The sequence below is a fragment of the Malaclemys terrapin genome, chromosome 1, assembly GCF_027887155.1.
Source record: "Malaclemys terrapin pileata isolate rMalTer1 chromosome 1, rMalTer1.hap1, whole genome shotgun sequence".
Classification (NCBI taxonomy): Eukaryota; Metazoa; Chordata; order Testudines; family Emydidae; genus Malaclemys; species Malaclemys terrapin.
The window spans coordinates 115,545,630-115,572,979 of NC_071505.1; the positions used below are offsets into that span (position 1 = coordinate 115,545,630).

Below are 27,350 nucleotides of genomic sequence, written 5' to 3' on the forward strand. Positions count from 1 at the left end.
GTAGACTCATCGATTTTAAGGTCAGAAGGGACCATCATCATCATCTAGTCTGAGCTCCTGCACAGTGCAGGCCACAGAACTTCACCCACCCACCCCTGTAATAGACCCCTAACCTCTGGCTGAGTTACTGAAGTCCTCAAATCATGGTTTAAAGACTTCAAGTTACAGAGAATCCACCATTTACACCAATTTAAACCTGCAAGTGACCCATGCCCTGTGCTGCAGAGGAAGGCAAAAAAAAAGAATCCCAGGGTCTCTGCTAATCTGACCTGGAGGAAAATTCCTTCCCAATCCCAGATATGGTGATTAGTTAGACCCTGAGCTTGTGGGCAAGACTCAGCAGCCAGACATCTGGGAAAGAATTCTCTGTTGTAACTCAGAGCCCTCCCCATCTAGTGTCCCATCACCGGCTGTTGGAGATATTTGCAGCTAGTAGTTGCAGATTAGTTACATGCCATTGTAGGCAGTCTCATCATACCACCCCCTCCATACATTTATCAAGATCAGTCTTGAAGCCAGTTTTTGCCCCCACTGCTCCCCTTGGAAGGCTGCTCCATAACTTCACTCCTCTAATGGTTAGATACCTTGCCTAATTTCAAGCCTAAACTTGCTGATGGGCAAGTTTATATCCATTTGTTCTTGTGTCCACATTGGCACTTAACTTCAATAACTCCTCTCCCTCCTTGGTATTTATCCCTCTGATGTATTTATAGAGAGCAATCATATCTCCCCTCAGCCTTCTTTGGGTTATGCTAAACAAGCCAACCTCTTTGAGTCTCCTCTCATAAGATTGGTATTCAATTGCTTGGATCATCCTAGTAACCCTTCTCTGCACCTGTTCCATCTTTCTTCAACTTGGAAGATCAGAACTGCACACAATATTTCAGATGAGGTCTCACCAGTGCTTTGAATAATGGTACTAACATTTCCCTATCTCTACTGGAAATACCTCGCCTCATGCATCCTAGGACTGCATTAGCCTTTTTCACAGCCGTATCACATTGTCATCCTGTGATCAACCAATACACCCAGGTCTTTCTCTTCCTCTGTCACTTCCAACTGATACTTCCCCATCTTATAGCAAAAATTATTGTTGTTAGTCCCTAAAAGCATGACCTTGCACTATTAAATTTCGTCCCATTTCTATTACTCCAGTTTATGAGATCATCCAGATCTTCTTGTCTGATAATCCAGTTCTCCTTTATATTGGCAATACCTCACAACTTTGTGTCATCTGCAATTTTATTATCACACTCCCACTTTTTGTGCCAAGGTCATTAATAAAAATGTTAAATCAGATTGGTTCCAAGACCAGTCCCTGAGGAACTCGACTAGTAACTGCCTTCCAGCATGTCAGTTCACCTTTCAGTGTGACCCATTATTGTCTCCGCTTTAACCAGTTCCTTATACACCTTTCAATTCTCATATTAATCCCCATCTTCTCCAATTTAACTAATAATTTCCCATGTGGAACTGTAGCAAATGCCTTACTGAAATCCAGGTAGATTAGATCTACTGCATTTCCTTTGTCTAAAAAAATCAGTTATCTTCTCAAAGGAGGAGGTCAGGTTGGTCTAGCACAATCTATCTTTTGTCAAACCATTTTGTATTTTATCCCAATTCCTGTTTACCTCTATATCCTTAACTACTTTCTCTTTCAAAATTTGTTCCAAGAGCTTGCATACTATTGAGGTCAAACTAGCAAGCCTGTAGTTTCCCAGATCAATTTTTTTTCCTTTTCTTATAAATAGGAACTATATTAGCAATTCTCCAGTCATAGGATATGATCCCAAGTATACAAATTCATTAAAAATCTTTGCTATTGGACTTGAAATTTCATGTGCCAGTTCCTTTAATATGCTGGGATGGATATTTTCCAGGCCCCCCGATGTAGTCTGATTAAGCTGTTTGAATTTGACTTCCACCTTGGTTGTGGTAATTTCTACCTCTGTATCCTCATTGCCATGAGCCACCCTGCCACAACCCCTAAACTCTTCACTAGCCTCATTAAAAACTGAGGCAAAGTATTTGTTTAGGTTTTGGGCCATGCCTAGTTAATCTTTAATCTCCACCCCATCCTCAGTGCTTAGTGGTCCCACTTCTTCTTTCCTTGTTTTCTTATTTATATAGTTATAGAACCTTTTACTATTGGTCTTAATTCCCTTTGCAAGGTCCAACTGTGCTTGGCTTTTGGCAGTTCTCACTTTATCCCTACACTTTCTGACCTCCATGAGGTAGCTTTCCTTGCTCATCCACCACATCTTCCATTCCTTGTAGGCTTTCTGCTTTCTCTTAATCACCTGTTTGAGATGCTTGCTCATCCAGCTTTGTCTGCAACCCTTCCCTAAGAATTGTTTCCCCTTGCTTGGGATGCAGGCTTCCGACAGCTTCGGCAACTTTTACTTAAAGTAATTCCAAGCCTCCTCCACATTCAGATCCGGTCCACTTCCCTAACTAATTGCCTTAATTTTTAAAGTTAGCCCTTTTTAAATCAAGGATCCAAGTTGCAGATCTATTTTTTGTTTATCATTCCATTTAGTTTAAACTGAATTAGCTCATGATCACTCGAACCAAGGTATTCCCCTACAACCAGTTCTTCTATGAGGTCCTCACTACTCACCAGTACCAAATCTAAAATGGCATCACCTCCTTTTGGTTCAGCAACTATTTGGGGAAGAAATCTGTAAGCTATCACATTCAGGAAAATCTGGGCCCTACTATTAGTAGTAGCACTTGTCCTCCAATCTATATGTGAAAAGTTAAAGTGTCCTATAATCACACAATTCCCAGTAGTATTTATTTCATTAAAAACATGAGGTCTCTTTTCATATCCAAATCGGATCCTGGGGATCTGTAGCACACCCCAAGCACTATCCCAGGGAACCACTAGTAGCTTTCTTCCCCAAAGTGATTTTGGCCCAAACAGATCCTGTCTTATTCATTCCATCACTTCTAATTTCTTTACAGTCTACCTCATTATTAATATACAATGCTACTCTACTATCTTTGTCTTTTTCTGTCATAAGAACATAAGAATGGCCCTACTGGGTCAGACCAAAGGTCCATCTAGCCCAGTATCCTGTCTTCCGACAGTCTTTCCTAAACAGCACATATCCTTTAATACCTCTACTCCAGTCATGATTACTATTCCACCGTGTTTCTGTTAGCCCCGTAATATCTGGTTTCACTTCCTACACCAGTAGTGCTAGTTCCTCCATTTTGTTACCCAGGTTCCTTACATTGGTGTAGAAACATCTTAATTGTTGCTGCTTGGCTTCACTGACATTCCTTGCCCAATTGAGTATAGTCATTCTACTGCCAGTGTCACCTATATGACTGGTATCAGCACTACCCTTCCTCTTAATGTCCATTCTCCATTGCTGTTTCCTTTCTTACTTGATTTTCCTCCCTTTCAATGTTAGAATCAGGCATGGAGATTACATGAGCATTTCCAAACCATCTCCCCTGAATTCCTACTTTAGCACAATCGATTAAAAGAGCTTTAATCTCCATCCCAGAAGACTATTTCCCTCCCTACTCAGGTGGAGTCCATCCCATCAGAACAGTCCTCTGTCCTTGAATGCTTCTCAGTGGTCAGACATCCCAAAGTCCTCCTTATAGCACCACTGCCTGAGCCATCTGATGATCATCATAATCTTCTCCTCCTCTAGGAACAGGCAGAATCCCACTGAAGATCACCTGAGCCTTCATTTCCTTAAGCATATTCCCCAGCCTGGCATAGTCACCCTTGATATGTTCCAGGGAGAATCTAACAGGATCATTTGTTCCCACATAAAGGACAATCAGTAGATTCTTTCCTGCTCCCATTAGTATCCTCTTCATACTCAGGTCCACATCCTGTATCTTAGCTCCTGGCAGACAGCACACACACCCTTCTGTTCTCTGGATCAGCTCTGATGACAGACCTGACTGTTTTTCTTAGCAGGGAGTCGCCAATCAAATAGACCTGCCTTTTCCTGGTGATGGTGTGATTCTCCGGTCTTCCTCCTGTTCTTTCTGGCTGAGAGTCCTCTTGTCTTTTATTTTCCCTTGCAATCTTCTACGAGTCTTCCTGTATCCTCTTGGGGCTCTGAAGTCTGGGTATCTCCATTGGCTCTTCCCCTCTTCCTGTAGGACTTGTAGGACTAGCTGCTCTTCTCTTCTTCCTTGTTCTCCCTCCTTCAGTTACAGTCTGACTCTGCCCCTTCTTCATTTTCTAACTCCGCAAACCTGTTCCCCTTAACTAGACAATCTTTTCCTCTGCTTGGTTCTTGTAGTCACATGCTTCCACTAGCCACTTTCCTCACCCAGTAGTCTCCCCACCGAGTTTTTCAGTCCAGCTTGAATCTGCAAATCTTGGCTTTTCCCTTCAGCCTCCTTTGTGTCATCATTTGCTCAACCATAGTTTTCACCTGCATCTCTAAGCCTCGGATCTTCTCTTCCATCAACTCTATCAGGCGGCATTTCATACAAATAAAGCACTTTTCAGGTACCCCGCTCCAGGATCCATGTACATCCCGTAGCTTCCACATCTCTGGCCATCTTCATTGTGTCTTCCAGTGCTTGGGTCACTACCACTGCTGCCTCTGTATCTGTCTTAGCCAAGTCCTGCCAAAACAAAACAAAAACAAAACCTAAAACAAACAACAAACAAAACCAAAAACCCAAACCAACACCAAAACAAAATCAGAATGCTACACTTAAATAAACTTTGAAGTAAAAAGACACAGTGATTTGGCAGAGTGAAAGATTGTGCATGCCATTGTAAGAAGAAAGCAGTAGATGTGTATGACACCTTTTTGGTACATCAATCAGAACTCAGAGACCGATCAAGAGGCTGTAAAGCCAGAAAAACCCAAACCTTGTAATTGGCATACCTACACTTAGAAAGGGGAGTCAAGGCAACAGTCCTGAAGCAAGAAACCACCCGTTGTGAACTTGGTTAGAGAAAAATGTCATAAGAAAAAATGCTATTCAGAACAAGAGGTGCTTAGCTAAAAAGCCCCTGAGGAGGATACTATAGGCAACAAGGGCACAGATGCAGACCACAATCACAATTCTTAGTTTCAGTTACTGCACACTGCACTGGTGCAATCCCATTAACTCTTATGAGGTTACATTGATATTACTAAGACCAGAAATTTGATTCACTATCTTATTAAAATATAGCAAGAGAGTCGGCAATTAAAAAACTGCTGTGATGTTGTTTCAAGTTGTCATAATGATTGATGTTTCACAGGAGGTGCTAAAGATGGAAATCAACAAATTTAAGCAGTTCTTCCAGGAGGTAAATGTTTGCCGGCTTCCCCTGAATCCTGCACTTGTTGTACAAGGCATAGATGCAGATGTAAGTCCATTTTACGCTATAGATTATTTTATTTTCAGTGTAATAAGTACTAGGGAATGAACTGTTGCATGAACTAGGTCATGATCCTGCAAATCTTTACTTATGAGTATCCCCTTTAAGTATTGGCATAACATAGGCAGCCATTCACAGGACTGATATTTTTATGGATGCCTTCACCGCAGCTAGGGGGAGAGGTGGTATTTGCCAATTTAAGTGTCTCTCTCTCCCCTTACAACAGCAGCATTGCAACGGAGACTTGAAATTGTGACTAGCATGGTTCCAGCCCGGCTTTCCTCAAAGCAGCTTTTGAGGGGAAGGAGGTATCTGCCTCTTTAACAGTGGCCCCTGACGCAGCAACTGGTTGCTGCCACACCAGTGCAGATTCTTGCTGGCAGCTTTTCCTCCCTGGGGCCTGACAGCTTTCAGAGATGAGGAGTGCTTAGCTGTAGCACTGGCCCTCCTCCCATTGAACCTGTGAGATTTTGCATGGTAAATGTTTGCAGACTCAGCCACTTGTTCTTACCTGTGCAAGTTATGCTTATTAAAAACGACTGCTGAATGGAGGAAACTTGTGTATTGTTTCATATGTTTGACTTCACTGACCAGACTGCCAGGACTGTGTCATTCATGATTTATGACATACAAATGTCACACCAGAGGATTCAGTGTTGTTGGGGGAAGAAGTACCCAGCCACAAGGAAAATATAATATGTACAGGTGTGAGGGGCTTTTTAAGTTATAGCTTTATAATTACAGCACTGCTCTATAATTTTGCTCTGTGGCCTATAACCCACAATGGACCTGATCTTGTGAGGAGTTGAGCCCTTCAGCCTTCTTTGACCTGTGGTCTCCCAATAATTGCTCTTCAGACTTGATGTCAATGAGCACTGAAGCTTCTTAGCACCCTGCTGGACTGGGCCAATTGTGGATGACATAAATCAGAAGAATTTTCAAGCTAACTGTTTCTCACTGCTTTCAGACTTTCTGGGAATAATTACTATTGGCAGGGCTGGCGCTTCCATTTAGGTGACCTAGGCGGTTGCCTAGGGCACCAGGATTTGGGGAGGGCGGCAATTCGGCGGTGGGGGATCCTTCCGCGCTCCGGGTCTTCGGCGGCAATTCTGCGGCGGGTCCTTCACTCGCTCCGGGACCCGCCGCCGAAGTGCCCCGAAGACCGGGAGCGCAGAAGGACCCCCCCGCCGCAGAATTGCCGACGACGACCAGGAGCATGGAAGGACCCCCGCCTAGGGCGCCAAAAACCCTGGCGCCGCTCCTGACTATTGGGGAGGTCTCTAACTATCCAATTGAGCTATTGATACCATTATATCAATTGTTCTTTGTCTGCAGCCACCAGACTGAAATGCATGTTATATTTCATGAACTCTAACATTTTTAGAATACTCCTAATAATCAAACGATCATTCATTTCAGCATTGTCTACTGGTTAAACTAAGGGTATGTCTACACTACGAAATTAGGTCGAATTTATAGAAGCCAGTTTTATAGAAATCGTTTTTATACAGTCGATTGTGTGTGTCCCCACATAAAATGCTCTAAGTGCATTAAGTCGGCAGACCGCGTCCACAGTACCGAGGCTAGTGTCGACTTCCGGAGCGTTGCACTGTGAGTAGCTATCCCACAGTTCCCGCAGTCTCCGCCGCCCAATGGAATTCTGGGTTGAGATCCCAATGCCTGATGATGCAAAAACAGTGTTGCGGGGGGTTCTGGGTACATGTCGTCAGGCACCTCCCCCTCCGTCAGAGCAACGGCAGACAATCGATTCTCGCCTTTTTACCTGGGTTACCTGTGCAGACAACATACCACGGCAAGCATGGAGCCCGCTCAGCTCACCGTCACCATATGTCATCTGGGTGCCGGCAGACGTGGTACTGCATTACTACACAGCAGCAGCTCCTTGCCTTTTGGCAGTAGATGGTGCAGTATGACTGATAGCCGTCATCGGCGATTTGGGTGCTGGCAGACGTGGGACTGCATTGCTATACAGCAGCAGCTCCTTGCCTTTTGGCAGTAGATGGTGTATTACGACTGGTATCCATCGTCGTCGTATTCCTCAGTGAGTTAGGTCAGAGGCACCTGGGCAGACATGTTTTGTCTCCTGGAGACTCAGTCCTGCCGGCAGTCCTATTGAACTGTCTTGACGATGATGGCTAGCACTCATAGTACAGCATCTTCTGGCAAGCACCCAGAAGATGCCGATAGCTATCAGTCATGCTGCACCATCTGCTGCCAGCTTAAGATCTAAAAAATAGATGGACCAGATTTGTTCTCTATTCATTTGCTTCCCCCTCCCTCCGTGAAATCAACGGCCTGCTAACCCAGGGTTTTGAGTTCAATCTTTGGGGGGGCCATTCTGTGTGACAATTGTTTGTGTTTCTCCCTGATGCACAGCCACCTTTGTTGATTTTAATTCCCTGTACCTGTAAGCCATGTCATCACCCACCCCTCTCTCCCTCCCTCCGTCAGACAATAGTTTTGCGCCTTTTTTCAGCCCAGACGCCATAACACTGGGATCATGGAGCCTGCTCAGATCACCACGGCAATTATGAGCACTATGAACACCATGTGCATTGTCCTGGAATATATGCAGACCCAGAACATGCCAAAGCAAAACCAGGCGAGGAGGCGATTGCAGCGATTGCAGCGCGGTGACGAGAGTGATGAGGAAATTGACATGGACATAGACCTCTCACAAAGTACAGGCCCCAGCAATGTGCAAATCATGGTATTACTGGGGCAGGTTCATGCCGTGGAACGCCGATTCTGGGCCCGGGATACAAGCATAGACTGGTGGGACCGCATCGTGTTGCAGGTGTGGGACGATTCCCAGTGGCTGCGAAACTTTTGCATGCTTAAGGGCACTTTCTTGGAACTTTGTGACTTGCTTTCCCCTGCCCTGAAGCGCCAGAATACCAGGATGAGAGCAGCCCTCACAGTTGAGAAGCAAGTGGCGATAGCCCTGTGGAAGCTTGCAACGTCAAACAGCTACCGGTCAGTCAGGAATCAATTTGGAGTGGGCAAATCTACTGTGGGGGCTGCTGTGATCCAAGTAGCCAACGCAATCAAAGACCTGCTGATATCAAGGGTAGTGACTCTGGGAAACGTGCAGGTCATAGTGGATGGCTTTGCTGCAATGGGATTCCCAAACTGTGGTGGGGCGATAGACGGAACCCATATCCCTATCTTGTCACCGGAGCACCAAGCCACCGAGTACATAAACCGCAAGGGGTACTTTTCAATGCTGCTGCAAGCCCTGGTGGATCACAAGGGACATTTCACTAACATCAACGTGGGATGGCCGGGAAAGGTACATGATGCTCGCGTCTTCAGGAACTCTGGTCTGTTTCAAAAGCTGGAGGAAGGGACTTTCTTCCTGGACCAGAAAATAACCGTTGGGGATGTTGAAATGCCTATCGTTATCCTTGGGGACCCAGCCTACCCCTTAATGCCATGGCTCATGAAGCTGTACACAGGCAGCCTGGACAGTAGTCAGGACCTGTTCAACTATAGGCTGAGCAAGTGCCGAATGGTGGTGGAATGTGCATTTGGACATTTAAAAGCGTGCTGGCGCAGTTTACTGACTCAGATAGACATCAGCGAAGCCAATATTCCAATTGTTATTGCTGCTTGCTGTGCGCTCCACAATATCTGTGAGAGTAAGGGGGAGACATTTATGGCGGGGTGGGAGGTTGAGGCAAATCGCCTGGCCGCTGATTACGCGCAACCAGACACCAGGGCGGTTAGAAGAGTACAGCAGGGCGCGGTGCGCATCAGAGAAGCTTTGAAAACGAGTTTTGTGACTGGCCAGGCTACAGTGTGAAAATTCTGTTTGTTTCTCCTTGATGAACCCTCCCCCCCCGGTTCACTCTACTTCCCTGTAAACTAACCACCCGCCCCTCCCCCCTTCGAGCACCACTTGCAGAGGCAATAAAGTCATTGTTACTTCACATTCATGCATTCTTTATTAATTCATCACACAAGTAGGGGGATAACTGCCAAGGTAGCCCGGGAGGGGTGGGGAGGAGGGAAGGAAAAGGACACACTGCAGTTTAAAACTTTAAAACTTTAACACTTATTGAAGGCCAGCCTTCTGATGCTTGGGCAATCATCTGGGGTGGAGTTACTGGGTGGCCGGAGGCCCCCCCACCGCGTTCTTGGGCGTCTGGGTGAGGAGGCTATGGAACTTGGGGAGGAGGGCTGTTGGTTACACAGGGGCTGTAGTGGCGGTCTCTGCTCCTGCTGCCTTTCCTGCAGCTCAACCATACGCTGGAGCATATCAGTTTGATGCTCCAGCAGCCAGAGCATCGACTCTTGCCTTCTGTCAGGAAGCTGATGCTACTTATCCTCTTCAGCCCGCCACTTGCTCTCTTCAGCCCGCGATTCAGCCCGGCACCTCTCCTCTCATTCATATTGTGCTTTTTTGCACTCTGACATTGACTGCCTCTGCGCATTCTGCTGTGCTCTGTCAGCGTGGGAGGACATCTGGAGCTCCGAGAACATATCATCCCGAGTCTGCTGTTTTCTCCTTCTAATCTTCACTAGCCTCTGTGAAGGAGAAACATTTGCAGCTGGTGGAGGAGAAGGGAGAGGTGGTTAAAAAAGACACATTTTAGAGAACAATGGGTACACTCTTTCACGTTAAATTTTGCCGTTCACATTACACAGCACATGTGCTTTCGTTACAAGGTCGCATTTTTCCTCTTATAGTGAGGGCCTGCCAGTTTCGTGTGAGAGATCACTCACGCAGTGCCAGGCAACAGATTTCGGCTTGCAGGCAGCCATGGTAAGCCACAGTCTTTTGGCTTTTTTAACCTTCTTAACATGTGGGAATGGTTTCAAACAGTAGCGCCCTCATTTCCCATACCAAGCACCCGTTGGGTTGGCCATTTAAAATGAGTTTGCAATGTAAAAGGAGGGGCTACAGTTTCCGGGTTAACATGCAGCACAAACCCAACTACCCCCCCCCCCCCCATACACACACACCCAATTCTCTGGGATGATCACTTCACCCCTACCGCGTGGCTAACAGTGGGGAACATTTCTGTTCAGCCGAGCAGGAACGGGCACCTCTGAATGTCCCCTTAATAAAATCACCCCATTTCAACCAGGTGACCGTGAATGATATCACTCTCCCGAGGATAACAAAGAGCGATAAGGAATGGATGTTGTCTGCATGCCAGCAAACACCGGGACCATACGCTGCCATGCTTTGTTATGCAATGATTCCAGACTACGTGCTACTGGCCTAGCGTGGTAAAGTGTCCTACCATGGCGGACGGGATAAGGCAGCTCTCCCCAGAAACCTTTTGCAAAGACTTTGGGAGTACATGAAGGAGAGCTTTCTGGAGATGTCCCTGGAGGATTTCCGCTCCATCCCCATACACATTAACAGACTTTTCCAGTAGCTGTACTAGACACGATTGCCAGGGCAAATTAATCATTAAACATGCTTGCTTTTAAACAATGTGTAATATTTACAAAGGTACACTCACCAGAGGTCCCTTGTGTGCCCTCAGGGTCTGGGAGCATGCCTTGGGTGAGTTCGGGGGTTACTGGTTCCAGGTCCAGGGTGATAAACATATCCTGGCTGTTGGGGAAACCGGTTTCTCCGCTTCCTTGCTGTGAGCTATCTTCATTGTCTTCATCATCATCTTCCTCGTACCCCGAACCCGCTTCCCTGTTGCGTGATTCTCCATTGATGGAGTCAAAGCACACGGTTGGGGTAGTGGTGGCTGCACCCCCTAGCATGGCATGCAGCTCCGCGTAGAAGCGACATGTTTGCGGCTCTGCCCCGGACCTTCCGTTTGCCTCTCTGGCTTTGTGGTAGGCTTGCCTTAGCTCCTTAATTTTCACGCGGCACTGCTGTGCGTCCCTGTTATGGCCTCTGTCCTTCATGGCCTTTGAGACTTTTTCTAATATTTTGCCATTTCGTTTACTGCTACGGAGTTCAGCTAGCACTAATTCATCTCCCCATATGGCGAGCAGATCCCGTACCTCCCGTTCTGTCCATGCTGGAGCTCTTTTGCGATCCTGGGACTCCATCATGGTTACCTGTGCTGATGAGCTCTGCGTGGTCACCTTGCTCTCCACGCTGGGCAAACAGGAAATTAAATTCAAAAGTTCGTGGTGTTTTTCCTGTCTACCTGGTCAGTGCATCTGAGTTGAGAGTGCTGTCCAGAGCGGTCACAATGAAGCACTGTGGGATAGCTCCCAGAGACCAATAACGTCGAATTCCGTCCACACTACCCCAAATCTGACCCACAAAGGGCGATTTTAGCGCTAATTCCCTCATCGGAGGTGGAGTAAAGAAACCGGTTTAAAGGACCCTTTAAGTCGAAAAAAAGGGCTTCATCGTATGGACGTGTCCAGGCTTAATTCGATTTAACGCTGCTAAATTCGACCTAAATTCGTAGTGTAGACCAGGCCTAAGAGTCAAGCATCCAGGATCCTTTTCCAGCTCGGCCACTGGTATATTATTGTACATTAACCTTTGGCAAAGTCTTTCAGTCACTCTGAGTGAAATCCTTGCCCCATTGAAGAAAAACTCCTGCTGATTTCAGTGCAGTCAGGATTTCACCATCTGTGCCTCAAATTTATTCATCTGTAACATAGTATAATATATAGTTCTCAGACTTCACATGCGTGTAAAGAGGCTTAAGTAATGTTTCTAACATACTTTGAGATCCCTGGATGAAAGACAATCTATAGCTGTCTACATTATAATTTTTCTTCAAATTTTCCACCCTTGCATACACCCAGTGCTGATTCCAGTGGGAGCTATGGGGTGCTTATTATTTCTGAAAAGCAGGCCATTGCTTTGTCTTTCTCAGTTTTTCTCTTTTTATAGTGGTGATAATAATACTCACCTAACTCACAGGGGTTTTCAAAGCTTAGTTCATTAATGGTTTTAAAAGCCTTTTGAGATCTTCAGGTGGAAGGCGCTATATGATGCCAACGGTTAAAATAGGCTCCAAATAATGTAGATTATGATGATTGGAATTTGCTGCACTCCTCACCCAGGCTTAGAGACCCATTAAAATTAATGGGTGATCTGCCTCCATAAGGATTGCAGGACCAGGCTACCCACTGACAAAATAAGACAAAAAAAATCTTTAGATCGCAGTGTTCACAACTGCATTGCAGCTTTTGATTGGGTATGCCTTGCATCACTTTGGTCTTTCCAGTGCCAGCCAAAATGTAGCACTAAATGACCTGGGGAAAATAAAAAATAATTGTAGAAAAAAGATTACCTGAGCATTTCAGAACCTTTAAGAAGTTTGAATATGATGGTAGAGATTCTTCTTTTCTGAACCAGTTCAACAGTCTCTAATATCGAGGACTATTTATTTTTGTTACCCGTGCTGCTGATAAATGCTTCAAGACACCACATCTTCTCAGGGCAATGTTCTACTGCTTTTAGCCTATAGTATACTATATTTTATGTGTGTATCATTTTTTTTTCTAAAGGCATGTTCATATTTCACATCCAATGCTTTTCCATTGAAAATCTCCTTCATCAATACAGAGACACTGAGTAGAAACATCAATGTTATTTTTAAGGTAGGTTATTCATTCTAATAACCCCCAGTTAATTTTGTATGCAAAATGTTAATTTAATACTCATTGAAAGGGAAGGCTTCAGATCTTGAGCCTGAGGTGTTTGATCTGGCTGTGCTGCTCAGTTTTCATAATCCTATTTGAGGCTAGACCTTTAAGTACAGTATATTAAGGAAATATATTAAAGCATCCAAGGTTTTGATTGGTAGAAAATCAAATGCATTCTAGGAAAACAAAGTGTGCTTTTAACTCAGGCTAACAGTAAAGGATAACATAGTGTATTTACCTTCTTGAGGTCTAAGGACAAAGTCCAGAGAAATAACTGTTCAGGGAAAGGACTTAATTGTACAGTAGCCCTGTCTAGCAGATAAAATACTACCATGCTGAAGACTGCATTTGGCACAAAACATATAGGACTCAATTCTGGCTCTCCAAGTCCGAGTCAATGTGATGGAGTAGTGGTGCCAAGGGATCAGCCCATTCCCATCATGTGGCATGGCCCTTTAAGATTTGGAAAGATCTGATGTATATACAATGACTCAGGAGATAGTTAGAGAGAGGAACAGGTCCTGGGAATGAGTGGTGCTTGGGAGGAAATCCTGTCCCTGTGTCTTTAAAGGTCTGGGGCCAGGAGCCTTGCAAAGAGTCAAGAGAGAGGCTCTCTTCTCACCCAGCCAATTGGGTTTTAGGAAAGGGACTGGCACTCCTCCCTCATGTTCTAGCAGGGCACCACTAGCAGGAGAAGGCAGCCTGCTGAACACCCTGCACCTGAGACCTAACTGGGGGGAAAGGGACAGCTGAGGAAGAAGCTGGCTAAGGGTGGCAGTGGGGGAGGGCAGGATGCCCAGCCCCCCGCGTTCCCCCCCCCACACACACACAACACACTTAGTCCCTGACCAAAGCTGGGTAGCATAACAGCACAGCCTCTTCCCTGCTGGCATGATGAGGAGTGGCTGGGCCAAATTTGAGTGGCCTTGAAACCCTGTGTGCCTGCTTGGGCCCTTTGCTTTCTCAGTCCTTCTGGCACCCATGAATGCCAGGCCCTCCCAGTCCCCAGGGAAAAGCAGAGTAGGGCTGGATGCAAGAGGGAGATCTCAGGGCTGGGGGCAGATCAATGTGGGGGGAAGGAGCACTGGGCTGGGTGTGGGGCAGCACGAGCAGAGTTTTTGTGGAGCTGGATGCAAGAGGGAGAGCACGGATCTGGGTGCCAAGGCAGCATGAGACTGGTCAGGACTGGGTATTGGGAAGCGGCAGGGGAGAGTTTGGGGGTGGAGGCGAGGTGTGGGACTGGATTCAGGGCAATGGAGGGAGAGCTCTGGATTCCCATCTTAGGAAAATTTTGGTTGCATCCCTGAGAGAGGGAGTACCTGTTTTTTACCAATCTAGTCAGGGTAATTGATTGAAAGAATCTTGAATGGTTGCTAAGTGCAACATACCTTTAGGACCATGAGCGGCCACAAGGGGTGTGCTGGAGAGCATCACCCCATGGCAATCATGTTGTGGAATGATAGAGGAGGTACACCACCTTAATAATGGTATTGGGATGGATTAATTGCTGGCGTAATCCACTGTTGTACTTGGAAGTAAGCCCAGGATTGTCATGTTTCCATACACAAAGAGAAAAAACATCTGCCTTCAGTCTAAAATTACTTCTGTTTCAGATTAAGAGAAACAACAATAGGAAAGCCTCCTTGAGAAAGCACGGTGTGTGTGTGTGTGTGTGTGTGTGTGTGTGTGTGAGTGAGTGAGAGACAGAGAGAGAGCTCTCTGTATGGACCACAGCAACCTGAAGAGCACAAAATGGTTGCTGCCTCCAAGCAAAGGGTTAAGGGGCAGTTCTTAGAAATTAGAAAGTGCCCTAGTCAGAAAACAGAAGCCTAAAAATTTCATGCTACAGACACCACCAGGGTGAAATTTGCATTTTATGCACATATGGCCCAGGAACAGGAATATCATTTCTGGCCACACTGGAGTAAGCACACTCATCTGCCTTTGTCACCTTTGGAAAGGCTGTATACCTGGCACTACTTACATAACAAATCAGTGGCTTAAAGTGGAAGGAGAGGCAGGTGCCTCATCATCCCACCCAACGTACACCTCTGGGGCAATGAACACTGGCAGTGATGCCAATAGTGTTATGAAGTTCCCTGCACCTTCTCCTATCCAGCATACCGATGTAGCAGCAACCATAATTTGGCTCATAATATGCTTCATTATTTGTAATAGATAATGCTTAAATAAAATGGTAACTGTTGTTTCGAACAGTGGTGAGGAAACACAGGAAAAATTCTCTTCAGGTCTGGCTGCTGAGCATAATTAATTGGAATCAAGATTAGCTGTAAAAAAAGGGAAATGGATTTTTAAAAAAATAGGGGGAAATTGATGTCCTCTCATTAAATGCCTGTAGACTAGGTTGCTTCTGTAAAAGGAACATAATAAAGGAACAAATCATTGTAATGTAACTAAAGCTTACAATTTATGAAAGACTTTCCTGATGAAGGCTTGAAAATACCAGTAAAATCCAGATGCAATTTAGACATTGAGGAGGAGGGGATGAATAGCAGAGCTTTTGTTTTATGGGCCATTTACCCAGCTACGGTAGAAAATAATCCCTTCATTAATTACAAGACGCAAAGGCCGATTTCTCTAAGATTGTTGTTCAACAGACTCCATGTGGGGAGCAGTCAGCAAGAAAATGCTGATTGAAACTGATTCTGAATCATGTCAGGGAAACCATTTGTACGTGTAATAAGGTTGCCCTGTAGCCTGCTAGAAATACTGAGTTGTGATGTGTAGTGTCAGGCCAAATACTTGTACTCTCATTCCTGAAAAGGGATCTGCTATTGGATGGATTTTGAAATTTAACTAAACAAGGATCCAAGCTCCCGACTGCATGTGAAAGACCAGTAATTTCCATGTGAGTAATAAACTGAAAGGTTGCAGCAGGCAAAAGGGCATATGGTACCGTTAGTGTGGTTGCCAAAACACTTCTTGTCTGTATAAGTCATCCCATTCTTTCTTCCTTCTGATATAGTATGAACACGTTGAGCAAAACTGCAGGGCTTTACTGTAAAATGAAGGGAGCTGGGGCTTTTGGCCTGGAAAAGAGAGAGAAAAGTGTCTCTCTTTGGGATTCAAGGAGAAACTCAAATTTCACATGCCCTTTTCACAGGTGGGAGATGATCTACGTCAGGATATGCTGGTTCTGCAGATTATTCGTGTGATGGACAGAATTTGGCTTCAGGAGGGGCTTGATATGCAAATGATCATTTATAAGTGTTTATCTACAGGAAAAGGCCAAGGTCAGTACAGATTAGAAAGGATGCATGTATTACATTATTCATATCTCATGTAAACCAGTAATACAACAGCACTCCTCCCTTCAGTATTTCTTTTTGAAAGTGTCTTTTCTTTTTTCCCTTTGAGGGAAAAGAGTGCGCAGAACCACCCTCAGTTGGGTCCTAAACATCTTTGCAGATTTAGGGAGGTTAACTTTTTTTTTCCCCCTTCAGCAGAAATAGAACCCAAGCTAGTGAAGTTTTGTAGCAACCCAGGCCTGAATTTAAAGCCTTGGCATCCATAACTGGTCTTGGACTCTCAAAAAAACCTCCCATTTAGGCAGCAAATAAGAACTTCTGAAAACCTGATCAGAAGTGTTGCAGTGGGAATTACTGGGTGCTGAGCTCCTTTGCAAATCTGGCCCTTATTTAGGTTTCGGCTATAGACTAATAAAGTTCCAGAAACCTCCCAGTGTTGTTTGAAAAACCACCCTTGCTGTTCATACTGCTTAAGGCTAGCTTGGCTCATATGAAAGCTTTATTTATTCCTTTCTTTTATGGTTGTTGTAACAAAGCCATAGCAAAGATGCCAGTTACTTGCTAAAGAAATTTACTGATGGCAATAGACTTTTTTACTGAAAATAATTCTAGCACAATAAAGAGCTGAAGCAACCAGGTTACCTACAGTACAGAAATGAAAAATACAGCATTTTCGGCCTTTTGAGCCACGCTGCAGAGAAAGTTTGGGGAATGGGTGGCCTGCAGGACCCATGGCGGATTCAGGGATGTGGCAGGTGGTTGATGGGAACTGGAAAGGGATCCTCTTCATCCTTTCTTTCCATGAACAAGGCAGAACTAGAAAGATTCCCCTTCAAAAAGTAACCATAAAATATTTTATCTGGAGAAGGAAGATGCTATAATTAGTTTCCCTCCATTACACTAACTCTCAATTTGATATTTTTTAAAGGATTCAGGGTGGGCATGAGAATAAACTCTGGATGTCTGTCTATTTTAGGTACTTCTGTGGCCCCCATGACCAGAGTATCTGAGCACCTCACAATCTTTATCCTCCCAGTGCTTTGAATCTTGCTAAATTATTGGGCTCCATGATGTCATTTGGCAGTGAACTCCACAATCTAGTTGTGTATTGTGTGGAAAAGCATTTCCATTGATCAGTTTTTAATTCGTTAGCTTTAATTTCATTGAATAGCCCTTTGTTCTTGTTTTATGAGGCAGGGCAAAGAGAAGCTCCCAATCTTCCTTTTTCTAGATCATCTAATACCATGTAGACTTTTATGGTTAATTGAAATGTGTGTATAATTCTCTCCATGGGGTGATATGATACAGTGCGATGCAGATTAATAAACACTCTGCCCCTTTTTAAAATTGTGAGTTTTTCATGTGAACTCCTTCTCTCTGATTAGGACTAGTGCAGATGGTGTCAGATGCTACAACTCTAGCCAAGATCCACAGGGAGTCTGGATTGATAGGACCATTGAAGGAAAACACAATTAAAAAATGGTTCAGTCATCATCATCCTGTGGAATCAAGTTACCAAGAGGTATATTAAAATGGAACATTGCATAAATTGTTTATTTTACAAATGAAAAAGCAAATGGTGATATGCACAATCTCCTGAAGTCAGGGAAAACAGATCACACATACCATCAAGTCTTCTGAAATGGCACATCCGTTTCTTTGGCCAGATTGCTAGGGACCAGATTCAGTGCAGTGTTTTTTCAATAACGATAAGAAAAGTTAGGAAAATACCATACTTGGAGATACAAAGGTGAAGTAAGAAGAAGTTGAAGACAAAATTAAGTAAATAGACACTGAACCTAAAGTAATTTTTTTATCCAGATAGTGAGATATGGTGTTTTATATATAATCACACAGACAGTATCTTTTCTGTGCTTGAAAATGTCACACTTTTAGAAAACTGTATTTCATTGAATTCCCCCAGTAATATGAGATATCAGGTCATGCTTGTCCTTTTACATTATGGGATCCTGTGTAAAGCATCTGGTTTTATGCAAACTGGTGTTACGCATCAGGTTATAAATCATCCAGGAAATTGGGGAAACTGCACAAGCAGAGGTTTCCCTCTTAAAACAAAGAAGCCATGAAGTCACTTTTGCACATTCTTTTTAGGCGGGGCTTGTCCTGAGGTTCACAAAAATGCTTTGAAATTTTTAGCGTCCTGGGGAATTTTTGAACACATCCCCGTACCTGCAGTAGATTAGTAGCCAAACTTTTTGCCCAATTTAAAGAGAGCTCCAGGTGCTGAGCTCCTCTGAAAATGAGACATCTAATTTGATGCCTAATTGTAGGCATCAATGTACACATTTTTTTGCCAGAATGTAGTGGTGGGTGGGTGGGTGGTTGTGTATTTATTTATCCAAATTTTCAATCTAAACTTTTAGAAGCAGCTTTAATGTAATCATTATTACCGTATATATTTACAGTAAAGGTGCTGCTGACATTTTGATTGAAAATTGAGACAGCTATCAATTATCAGTCAAAAATCCAGTTTTGTTCTGTTTTTAGTAAGTCAAATAACATGGAAAGTTCTTAAAAAAAAACATTTGCTACGCATAATGTTCATTTTTTTTTTTTTTTTTGGAAAGAAATGAAATAGGCATTTCTGATTGCGCAGGATGTCTGTATAATTGTTTGTATCCTGCTCTCACCATTTCTCTTCTCTTGCTATTAAGACTTTGCACTTGAATACTGAACTCACATAGGTGAGTAAGCTTTATTATACTAATTTTACAGTTGGGCAAACAAAGGCACAGAAAGGTGAAGTGACGTCTCCAAAGCCACCTAGCGACTAAGTGGCATAGTCAGGAATACGCCCCAGGCATCCTGAGTTCTCGTGCTGTGGTCTAATCACTCCACAGTGCTATCATCAAAATCAGTCACTAGATTTAGCACCATAATACTACAGTAATATCAGTACTCAAACAATTATTTATATTGGATAGTATAGTATAAAGATGGTACAGTACTATATGCACTGAGGTTTTGACCAAGAACTTAATGATTAGGTTTTATAGAGTCTGCATATAAATGGCTCACATGATTACTGAGACAGATAGCTTAGTAAGATTCCCAGGAGGTTCAGGCCCTTACAATTAAGAATGCTATCTGTGGTTGTTACACTGTAATAGCTAAGATAAAACCTGCATGGGCTTTGTATAAATCTGATCACCATCTAGAGCTAGGAAGAATTCTCTTCTCCCTCTCCTCTTATCTGTGATATGGCATGGGGCAGTTGGGAGGGTTAGACAGGTTCATTTGAGGGAGATTTTTATCTTCTTCTGAAGCATAGAAGTGCTGTACAATATCCACTGAAGTCAGTGGAAAGCTTTGGATCAGTCCATAAGGCTACATATACACTACACATCACTTTCAGTGGCGTATGCAATACGTGTACCTACCCATGACAGTGTGGCCTTTCCCCACTGCCTCCCCCTTGCCAGAGTCTTTTCCCACTGCCAGAGTCTTTCCCTGTGGTGAGGAAGGGCTCTAGCCAGCAGGGAGCTGCTGGAGCCTTTCCTTGCTGCCACTCTTCCCCCTCTCCCCCCACCGAGCTTTTCCCCACTGCTGGTGCCTTTCCCAGCTGCTAGAGTCTTTTCCTGTGGTGGGGAAAGGCTCCAACCGCTGGGAGGCAGCAGGACTCTACATGGTTTGGACTAGTAGAGAGCCATGTATAGTATGTACTCGGGTACCCTTCAGACGTGTCTAAACTGCCTAAACTGTGCCTCACAGTCTACACTGATACTTGAACCCGTGCTGGGCGCTACCTGAGTACATACTCTACACGCTGCCAAAAGAAGCATGCAGTGTAGACATAGTCTTTGTGAGTATCTAGTGGTTAGAGCAGGGGTTTAGGGATCAGGACTCCTTGTCATGTATTCCTAGGTCTGCCACTGAATCTCTGATACTTTGGGTAGTTCACTTAACCTTACTATATTTGAGTTTACTGCTCTGTAAAATGGAGGTCGGATTCCTTGCCCAGAGATGTTGTGAGGCTTCATTAATTAATGTTTGTAAAGTTCAGTGAGTTCTTGAGTGAAAGGTTCCACCTAAATGCAAAAGAACTATCCAAAATAAGTCACTGCTGGCAATAGAAATGTCTAGATGAACCATTGGTCTGTTGTACTATGGCAGTTCCCATGTTATTAGTTTAGGTCCAGAACCTGCAAACACTTAGGCCTGTATTTAGCTTTAAGCATCTGCAGAAAAGCTTGTAGGACTTGGTATTTGTGTTAGTATCACAAAAATACATTACTGTATATTTTTTCTTTGTGTTTTTGTTTTGATTAATTAGGCAATAAAGAATTTCTTTCATTCCTGTGCTGGCTGGTGCGTTGTTACCTTCATTCTGGGAGTCTGTGACCGACACAATGACAACATCATGCTGACAAACACTGGCCACATGTTCCATATAGATTTTGGAAAGATTTTAGGTCATGCACAAAAATTTGGAAGCATAAAAAGGTTGGTATCTACAGTAACATTAATTATAAAGTTTAAACAGTGTTCTGATAAAACTTCAGTATTCTAAAACATACATGAAAATTGTAAATGAGTCCTTGCTCCCCTCCCACCCCGCCCCGAATCTCTAGAGGTATCATACACAGCATGTTGTAGCATTCTTAAAACCTTATCGGGAGAGGTCTGAAAGAATTAGTAATGGGATATGGAGATTTTCTCTTTTAGGTCAGTAGTATGAGTTTGATCCAGTTCAGCAGTGGCCAGAAGTAGTTACCGTCTGATGGCGGGCCTATGAGAAAACAGTCCGTGGTCTCATTTTATTTTATTTTTTTTCTAGTGGGCAGGTGTCCATAGCACAAATCCAATTCCACAGCTGGATGTAATTGTCACTTTTAGCATAGAGACCAAACACTGACTGGGCATGCAGGATCAACTACACTCCCGCACATAGGGTGAAATTGTGGCCCCAGGGATGTCAATGGGCCCATGATTTACACCCCAAGTATTGATCCCAACTAGTCGGAGTTGAGTTGTGTGGATGCTCTCACTTTCAGGCTGTACATATTCTGTGGATAAGTAAGTACTTGCCATACCTATTCTAGTTCCATTCTTGATTATGAAAGGATGAATTAGGATGAAATGATAACTAGAAGTGTGCATAGACATTTCAATACACCCCAAAAACATGAGATAAACTGTATAGCAGTATATATGATGGATAAAAATATCTCCCTGGCACTGACAATCAGATTGATGTGTGGAGTCCTTCCTTCACTTGTCCTCATAATCACCTGACCCATCCCAGAATGAATCAGCTTGAGTTAATCATTCCTTTTTTTCCCCTTGTCTTCCAGCATATTAGACAGAAATAAGTGTGGGCGTACTGGTATGAAGGAAGCTGATGGGGCTAATTAGTTCTGAACCATGCAGACAAAAGATTTATTTGCAGTGCTCAAAATCATCATCAGTCATTCAAGGGCTCCCTTAATTTTACCAATTTTCTGTGGAAAGAATAATACACAGTAGAGTCACAAAGAGACATACATACACACCCAGAGTCAAGTGCTGCATCTGTTACTCAGCCAAAGCTGCCACTCGAGTCTATCCGGAGCTTACTTGAAGGGTACTTTTGCCTAAGGGCAAAATGATTGAGGAGGGAAAGATTTGGCCCCTGGAGGGCAGCAGAAGGCCCAATGCCCAAAGTTTAGACAGGAATGCTATAGCTATTATTTTTATTATAAAATAATGTAATGATATTATACAGCTTTGTTAAATCTAGAAGTACCATTTAAAAATAAGTCATTTATTTAAATAGCATCTATTTTGTTCCTTTTCATCCATACAAGTATTTTGCTCTATTTTCAATAGATTCCAAAGCTATATAACTTGTGACTCATTCATGTGTCCTTAGTACGAATAGGGCTTATATTTTCAGTAGGCTGTAGACACTAGGGAGCGATATGCTTACTCCTTGCCCTCATGCACACTGAGTAGGTCTGAGAAAGATGGCTGTAATACACATGAGCATTGTGTGTTCTTCATCAAGTGTCTGACAGATACTAGTGACACAAGGATATCAGACTTTCATCACCCACAAAGTGAATACTTGATGCTATTTGCATCTATCCATTCCTTTTCCACATGCAGACCTGAAGCAGTTCACTTGTTAGCCCCATGTTTAAGTAACCTTTTAGTAGATTTTTAGCTCAGTTCTCCAAAAGTTATCTGCCTTTTGACCATGCCCTAAATCAGTAATTTACCTCCGTTGAACCACTAAAGTGATGTCCATAAAAACACCTGCAAACTTTTTTAAAATCCTCAACACTATATTTGTGATGACTCTCTTATTATGCTTTGTTGTTTAATACAATTTATATGCATTGCAGTGAGGTAGCTTAGGCAACTTTAAAGATCAGCAGCATCTGATCTTACAAATCTTGACTCATGCAAGTAATCCTTATATCACACTGTGGTTACATTTTTCTTCAACGCATTTATAGCAAAGGCTTGCAGGAAAAGGAGTCCCCACTCCATATTAATTACCGTACCCTGGTCTCTCTTTTCTTAGAAAAATAATTTGCTTGCTTACCACAGATATAAATGCCCATTGTGTATTCTCAATAAATGTGTGGGGAGTTTTGTGATTAGCAAACATTTGTCCTTCAGAGTATCATAAGCAAATGCCTTCCACAGTCTTCTGCAAGTAAGAGTACTCTTTTTACTGTAAATAAACTGAAAGATTTATAGTAGCCTGAAGACTTATGTACCACTCTATACAGGGCAGTGATTCCTTCCATTCAGTCCACTCTCGACTCTGAAAATAATCCTTTGAAAGTAATATGATTCAGACAGACATGAGAATTTTCAGGAAAACATTTCTTTTGAAAACATAGCAAACATAATTTGGCAATGGAAAGGGATCAATACCTGCTCCAGTCCAGTATCCTCCTCATTACATTTTATGTACTGAGTCTCTCCATTTAGAGCCCAATCCTACATCCATTGAAATCAGTAGAAAAAGTCCCATTGTCTTCAGTGGGATTTAGTGAACATTCCTGCCTTAAAGAGCTTGTAGTCTGTCTATCTGATCTTTAAAGTGCTCTGGAGGAACATTACTTTTTGAGTCCCATAGGAGATTTACAGACTAAAACATGAGATTTCATTATCTTTTATTTTATCTTACAAAGCTACACATTTTGTTAGTGGTAATAAAATTACACACCTTTCTTTAATCGAGCCCCAGCTTTTGACCCTAAGGCCGTGAATTCCACAGAATTCAAACTGTGTGAAGAAGTAATTACCCTTTATTTGTTCAAAATTTCCTGTACTTTAACAGTATTGAGTATCCTGTGTTCTCATTTTGAGGTAGGCCTGTACTCCCTGCCCCTGTTGAGGTCACTAGAGGTGTTTTCTGAGGATAAGTCTACGCTGCAATGTGTACCCACATACTGGCTTGTGCACATGTGATTGCATGTTAGCCAAGCCTGCCTCCAAGAGCCCATACTATAGAGCCACACATGCCCCAGTATACCCACATCTATTCTGACATAGCAGCTGCATGTGTTCAGTGCTAGAATTAATGGGGGTATGTATATCCCAGAGCTCTTAATGCTTCACCAACAGGAACAATTCTAGCAATTGGTGTATAGTGTATTGTGGGAGGACTTGTTTGTCCTTCCTGGATCCCTGTGCAGAAGTGGTTTTAGCGGAGGTACACAGGACAATGTAAGAGGAAGGGGTTATTTTTTTTATTTTTCTGGTTCTAACCAATTCCTCTTGAACTCTTCTGCTTTGGAGGATTAGGCAATAAAGGATTTATTTAAATGCGGTGCTCTCTGATACAATCCTAGATTTAGCAGTCTTACGCTTCTCCAGCCATTTTCAACACCTTTCTTGGTAGTTTTCCAGTCACTGCTATTGACTAGGTGGCCATCTCAAATAAAATGAGATAATCCAGGTTATACGATATTTTTGTCATGGCATAGTAATGTATGTGTAATTTCCCATCCTTTTTCAATGCACACAGTTGTCCTGTTTAATTGCTGCCTATATGCCTTCACTGATCTCCTCAAAGACCCCTATGTCTTTCCCATATATTAAATTTTGCTCTTTCTGTTGTGTTGTATTTTGTTTTATTTTTTGACAACGTTTATTATTAGAGCTGGCTGAACCTAAGGATGGTTCATTTAGCCCAGTATCCTGTCTTCTGACAGTGGCCAAAGTTAGGTGCTTCAGAGGGAATGAACAGAACAGGTAATCATCAAGTGTCGCCCCTTCCAAGCTTCTGGCAAATAGAAGCTAGGGACACCATCCCTGCCCATCCTGGCTAATAGCCATTGATGGACCTATCCTCCATGTACTTATCTAGTTCTTTTTTTGAACCCTGTTATAGTCTTGGCCTTCACAACATCCTCTGGCAAAGAGTTACACAGATCGACTCTGTGTTGTGTGAAGAATCCCTTTTAGAATGTTCCCATTGGGAAATTCTAATTTTCCATCAAAAATATGGGAAAGTGGGGTTTTTCCCCACCCTTTTTACTGTTTTTCTGCTTTTTCCAGTTTGAGAAGAATAAGAAAGGGGAAGGGGGGGAAATGCCACTTTTCATTTATAAAAATAACTTTGGTTTTAGTGTTAACACTTCAAAATGAAAGAATTTCTTTATCATTGAAAATGTTACTTTAAAAGAGAAAGAACCCTTTCAATGCTTTCGGACTGCTTTTGAATTGGCAAAGGTTGGAGAACAGTCAGAAAATGTGGGGAAACACAATTTCAAATGAGAAAAATTGAAAATTCTAAAATTTCAGTTATTTCTTGCATAGTTTTATTTGGGAAACGTTTCAACGGGGGGATCTAAAATTTTCATTTTGAAAAAATTTGTCAAAAATTCAAAATGGTCTGTGAAGCATTTTGTTTTCAATGCAAATCTGTTTACTGATGAAAAAACTTTCCTTGGAAAATTTTTGGCCAACTCTGTTTATTACCTTTATCTAAGTTAAATTCTATCCTATATCATACTGCCAATCCCTCACTTTATGTAGATCTGGAGTTACAGTTCTTAGTTTTCATTAACCTGAAGAGTTTCAAGTCATCAGCCAACTTCCTTCACTTGCTACACCTGTCCTCCTTCAAAAAAACAAAGGCCAGAGACATGCAAAGACTTCATATTCTTAAATTTAAGTGCTTGGGTGGTTTCACTGAAGTTAATGAGGCTACTCAGGTATTTAAAGTTAAGCATCCACATATGTCTTCGCAGAATTGGAGCCTACATTTTCAAAAATGATTTGGGGCAGTTTCAACTTTTGGATAGGCCAATTTGAGACACCTTAAAGGGGCCTGAATTTCAGAGGACAGGTGCTCAGCATTTCTGAAAATCAGCCCTTTTTAGGTGTTTCAAGTTAGGCATTCAAAAGCACTAGTCACTTTTGGAAATTTAGGCCTCCTATACTGAGAAATATGAGTCCCAATACTGGCTTTAGGACACACTTATCTTTCTCCACTTTGAAGACTAGTTATTTATTGTTACTGTGTTGTCTATGCCTCACCCAGTTATTAATCCTGCATAATACTTTACCCGTGGTTATTTATTTTCATTAATAGTCTCTTATGGAGGGAACTCATCAAATGCTTTTTGAAATCAGAGTAAATTTATGTCCACTAGTCTCTTTGTATCTATGTTTTAATTTATTATTTCTGTAAAGTACCCTAACAGTTTAGTGAGGCACATATTTTCCTTTACAGAAGCTGTGTTGGTTTGTCCCTATCTGTTTTTATTATCCAAGCGTAATGTTCTGCTTTCTCCTTAATTACACACTCAATTGAGTTCCCTGGAACTGAGGAGAAGCTCACTGGTCTGTAATTCCCAGTATCCCCTGTGGCTCTGATTTGAAGCTGAAGCACTGCATTAACTACTTTCCAGTCTTCAGGAACAGTTGCTGTTTTGAGGAGGTTATCGTATAGTCTCATTAGTAATTACCTGGGCTAGAGTGTGTTGTTATTTATCGCCTTTGGAACCACCAGTGGAATTCCTTCCAGTTCTGGTCCAGTGGAATTCCTTCCAGTCTGGTGGTGTACTGCATGTGAGTTTGAGTGGCTCCATATCTTCCTCTTTGGCGACTTCTCTCTCTTTTTTTAAGACCACCCTGTGAATTCTTATATAAATGCCTTTGGAAACAGGAAGTTCCACATCACAATCAACAGTAAATAACTGATGGAAAAAATATTGACCTATCTTCTGTACTATATCATCATTGCTTTTAATTGCAACCCGCCCTTCCACCACTTTATCCCATGTGCCACTTGGGTATCTGTGATGGGGTGTACTCCCCACACTGGCCCTACAAGAGCTGAATTAGTCTGCTAAGGGGGGAGGAGGGTAGGCTGGAGGCAGCCAATTAGAGAGAAGCTCACCTATGATGGGCAGGTGGGGCTTCCTCAAAAGACAGGAAACTGAAAGCAGAAGGGGATGCAGGGAGAAGGCTTCAGGGAGGACTGCTTTAGGGCTACAGAGACAAGTTGCCTAAAGTTACTCCCTGGGAGGAGGGAGTGAAGAGATTGTCAAAACCAGAGGAGTGGGGAGGGCCAGGAGTTATGGAAGTGACTCAGGTAAAGGCAACAAGGTGCAGGGAATTGACCTTGCTGCTGTGTAGAGGGTCCCTGAACCAGAACCTGGATAGATGGTGGGCCCAGGTTCCCCTGCCAGTCACTGCAGGAGTGGCACTGTGAGGCAGTGAAGCAGAAGACTGCCTGAGATTGCTAAAAAACGGAACCTTGATGTGCTTTCCCCCTGGAAGAATAGTGACCTGGACAGAGGGCTGAGTCATGAAGAGGACAGCTGCAGTTCCCAAGAGTGAAAGAAGAGCTGCAGAGGAGAAACTGAAAGGGTGTAACCACTGGAAGGGGTGTCGGCCTGACTGAGTTAATCCCCAGAATCACCAGGAGGTGGTGCCATCCAGCAGAGAGTCGAGCAGCCTGTCACAGTATTCTAGAGGGGCTATACTCTCTTACATAGTCTAGTGCAGTGATTCTCAATGACCAGTCCAAGGACTGGGTGCCGGTCCATGGCAGCCTCCTTGCCAGTCACTCAGATTTCCCTAACACAGAATATTAATATTTAAAATGTAAAGTTTTTTGTACTTGCATTTTACATCAC

The 27,350-nt window shown here is 43.2% G+C and overlaps 1 protein-coding gene across 3 annotated transcripts in view; it reads left to right on the forward strand.

Annotated features, from left to right (window-relative positions):
- The window catches only part of PIK3C2G (phosphatidylinositol-4-phosphate 3-kinase catalytic subunit type 2 gamma), a 293,772-nt gene that overhangs the window by 156,644 nt on the left and 109,778 nt on the right, over positions 1-27,350 (forward strand). For all 3 annotated transcript variants that reach the window (XM_054036231.1, XM_054036253.1, XM_054036242.1), the window contains exons 20-24: positions 5,240-5,347; positions 12,833-12,925; positions 16,095-16,224; positions 17,625-17,761; positions 20,534-20,703. In XM_054036231.1, the coding sequence (XP_053892206.1) occupies positions 5,240-5,347; positions 12,833-12,925; positions 16,095-16,224; positions 17,625-17,761; positions 20,534-20,703 (638 nt within the window). The remainder of the gene's footprint in view (positions 1-5,239; positions 5,348-12,832; positions 12,926-16,094; positions 16,225-17,624; positions 17,762-20,533; positions 20,704-27,350) is intronic.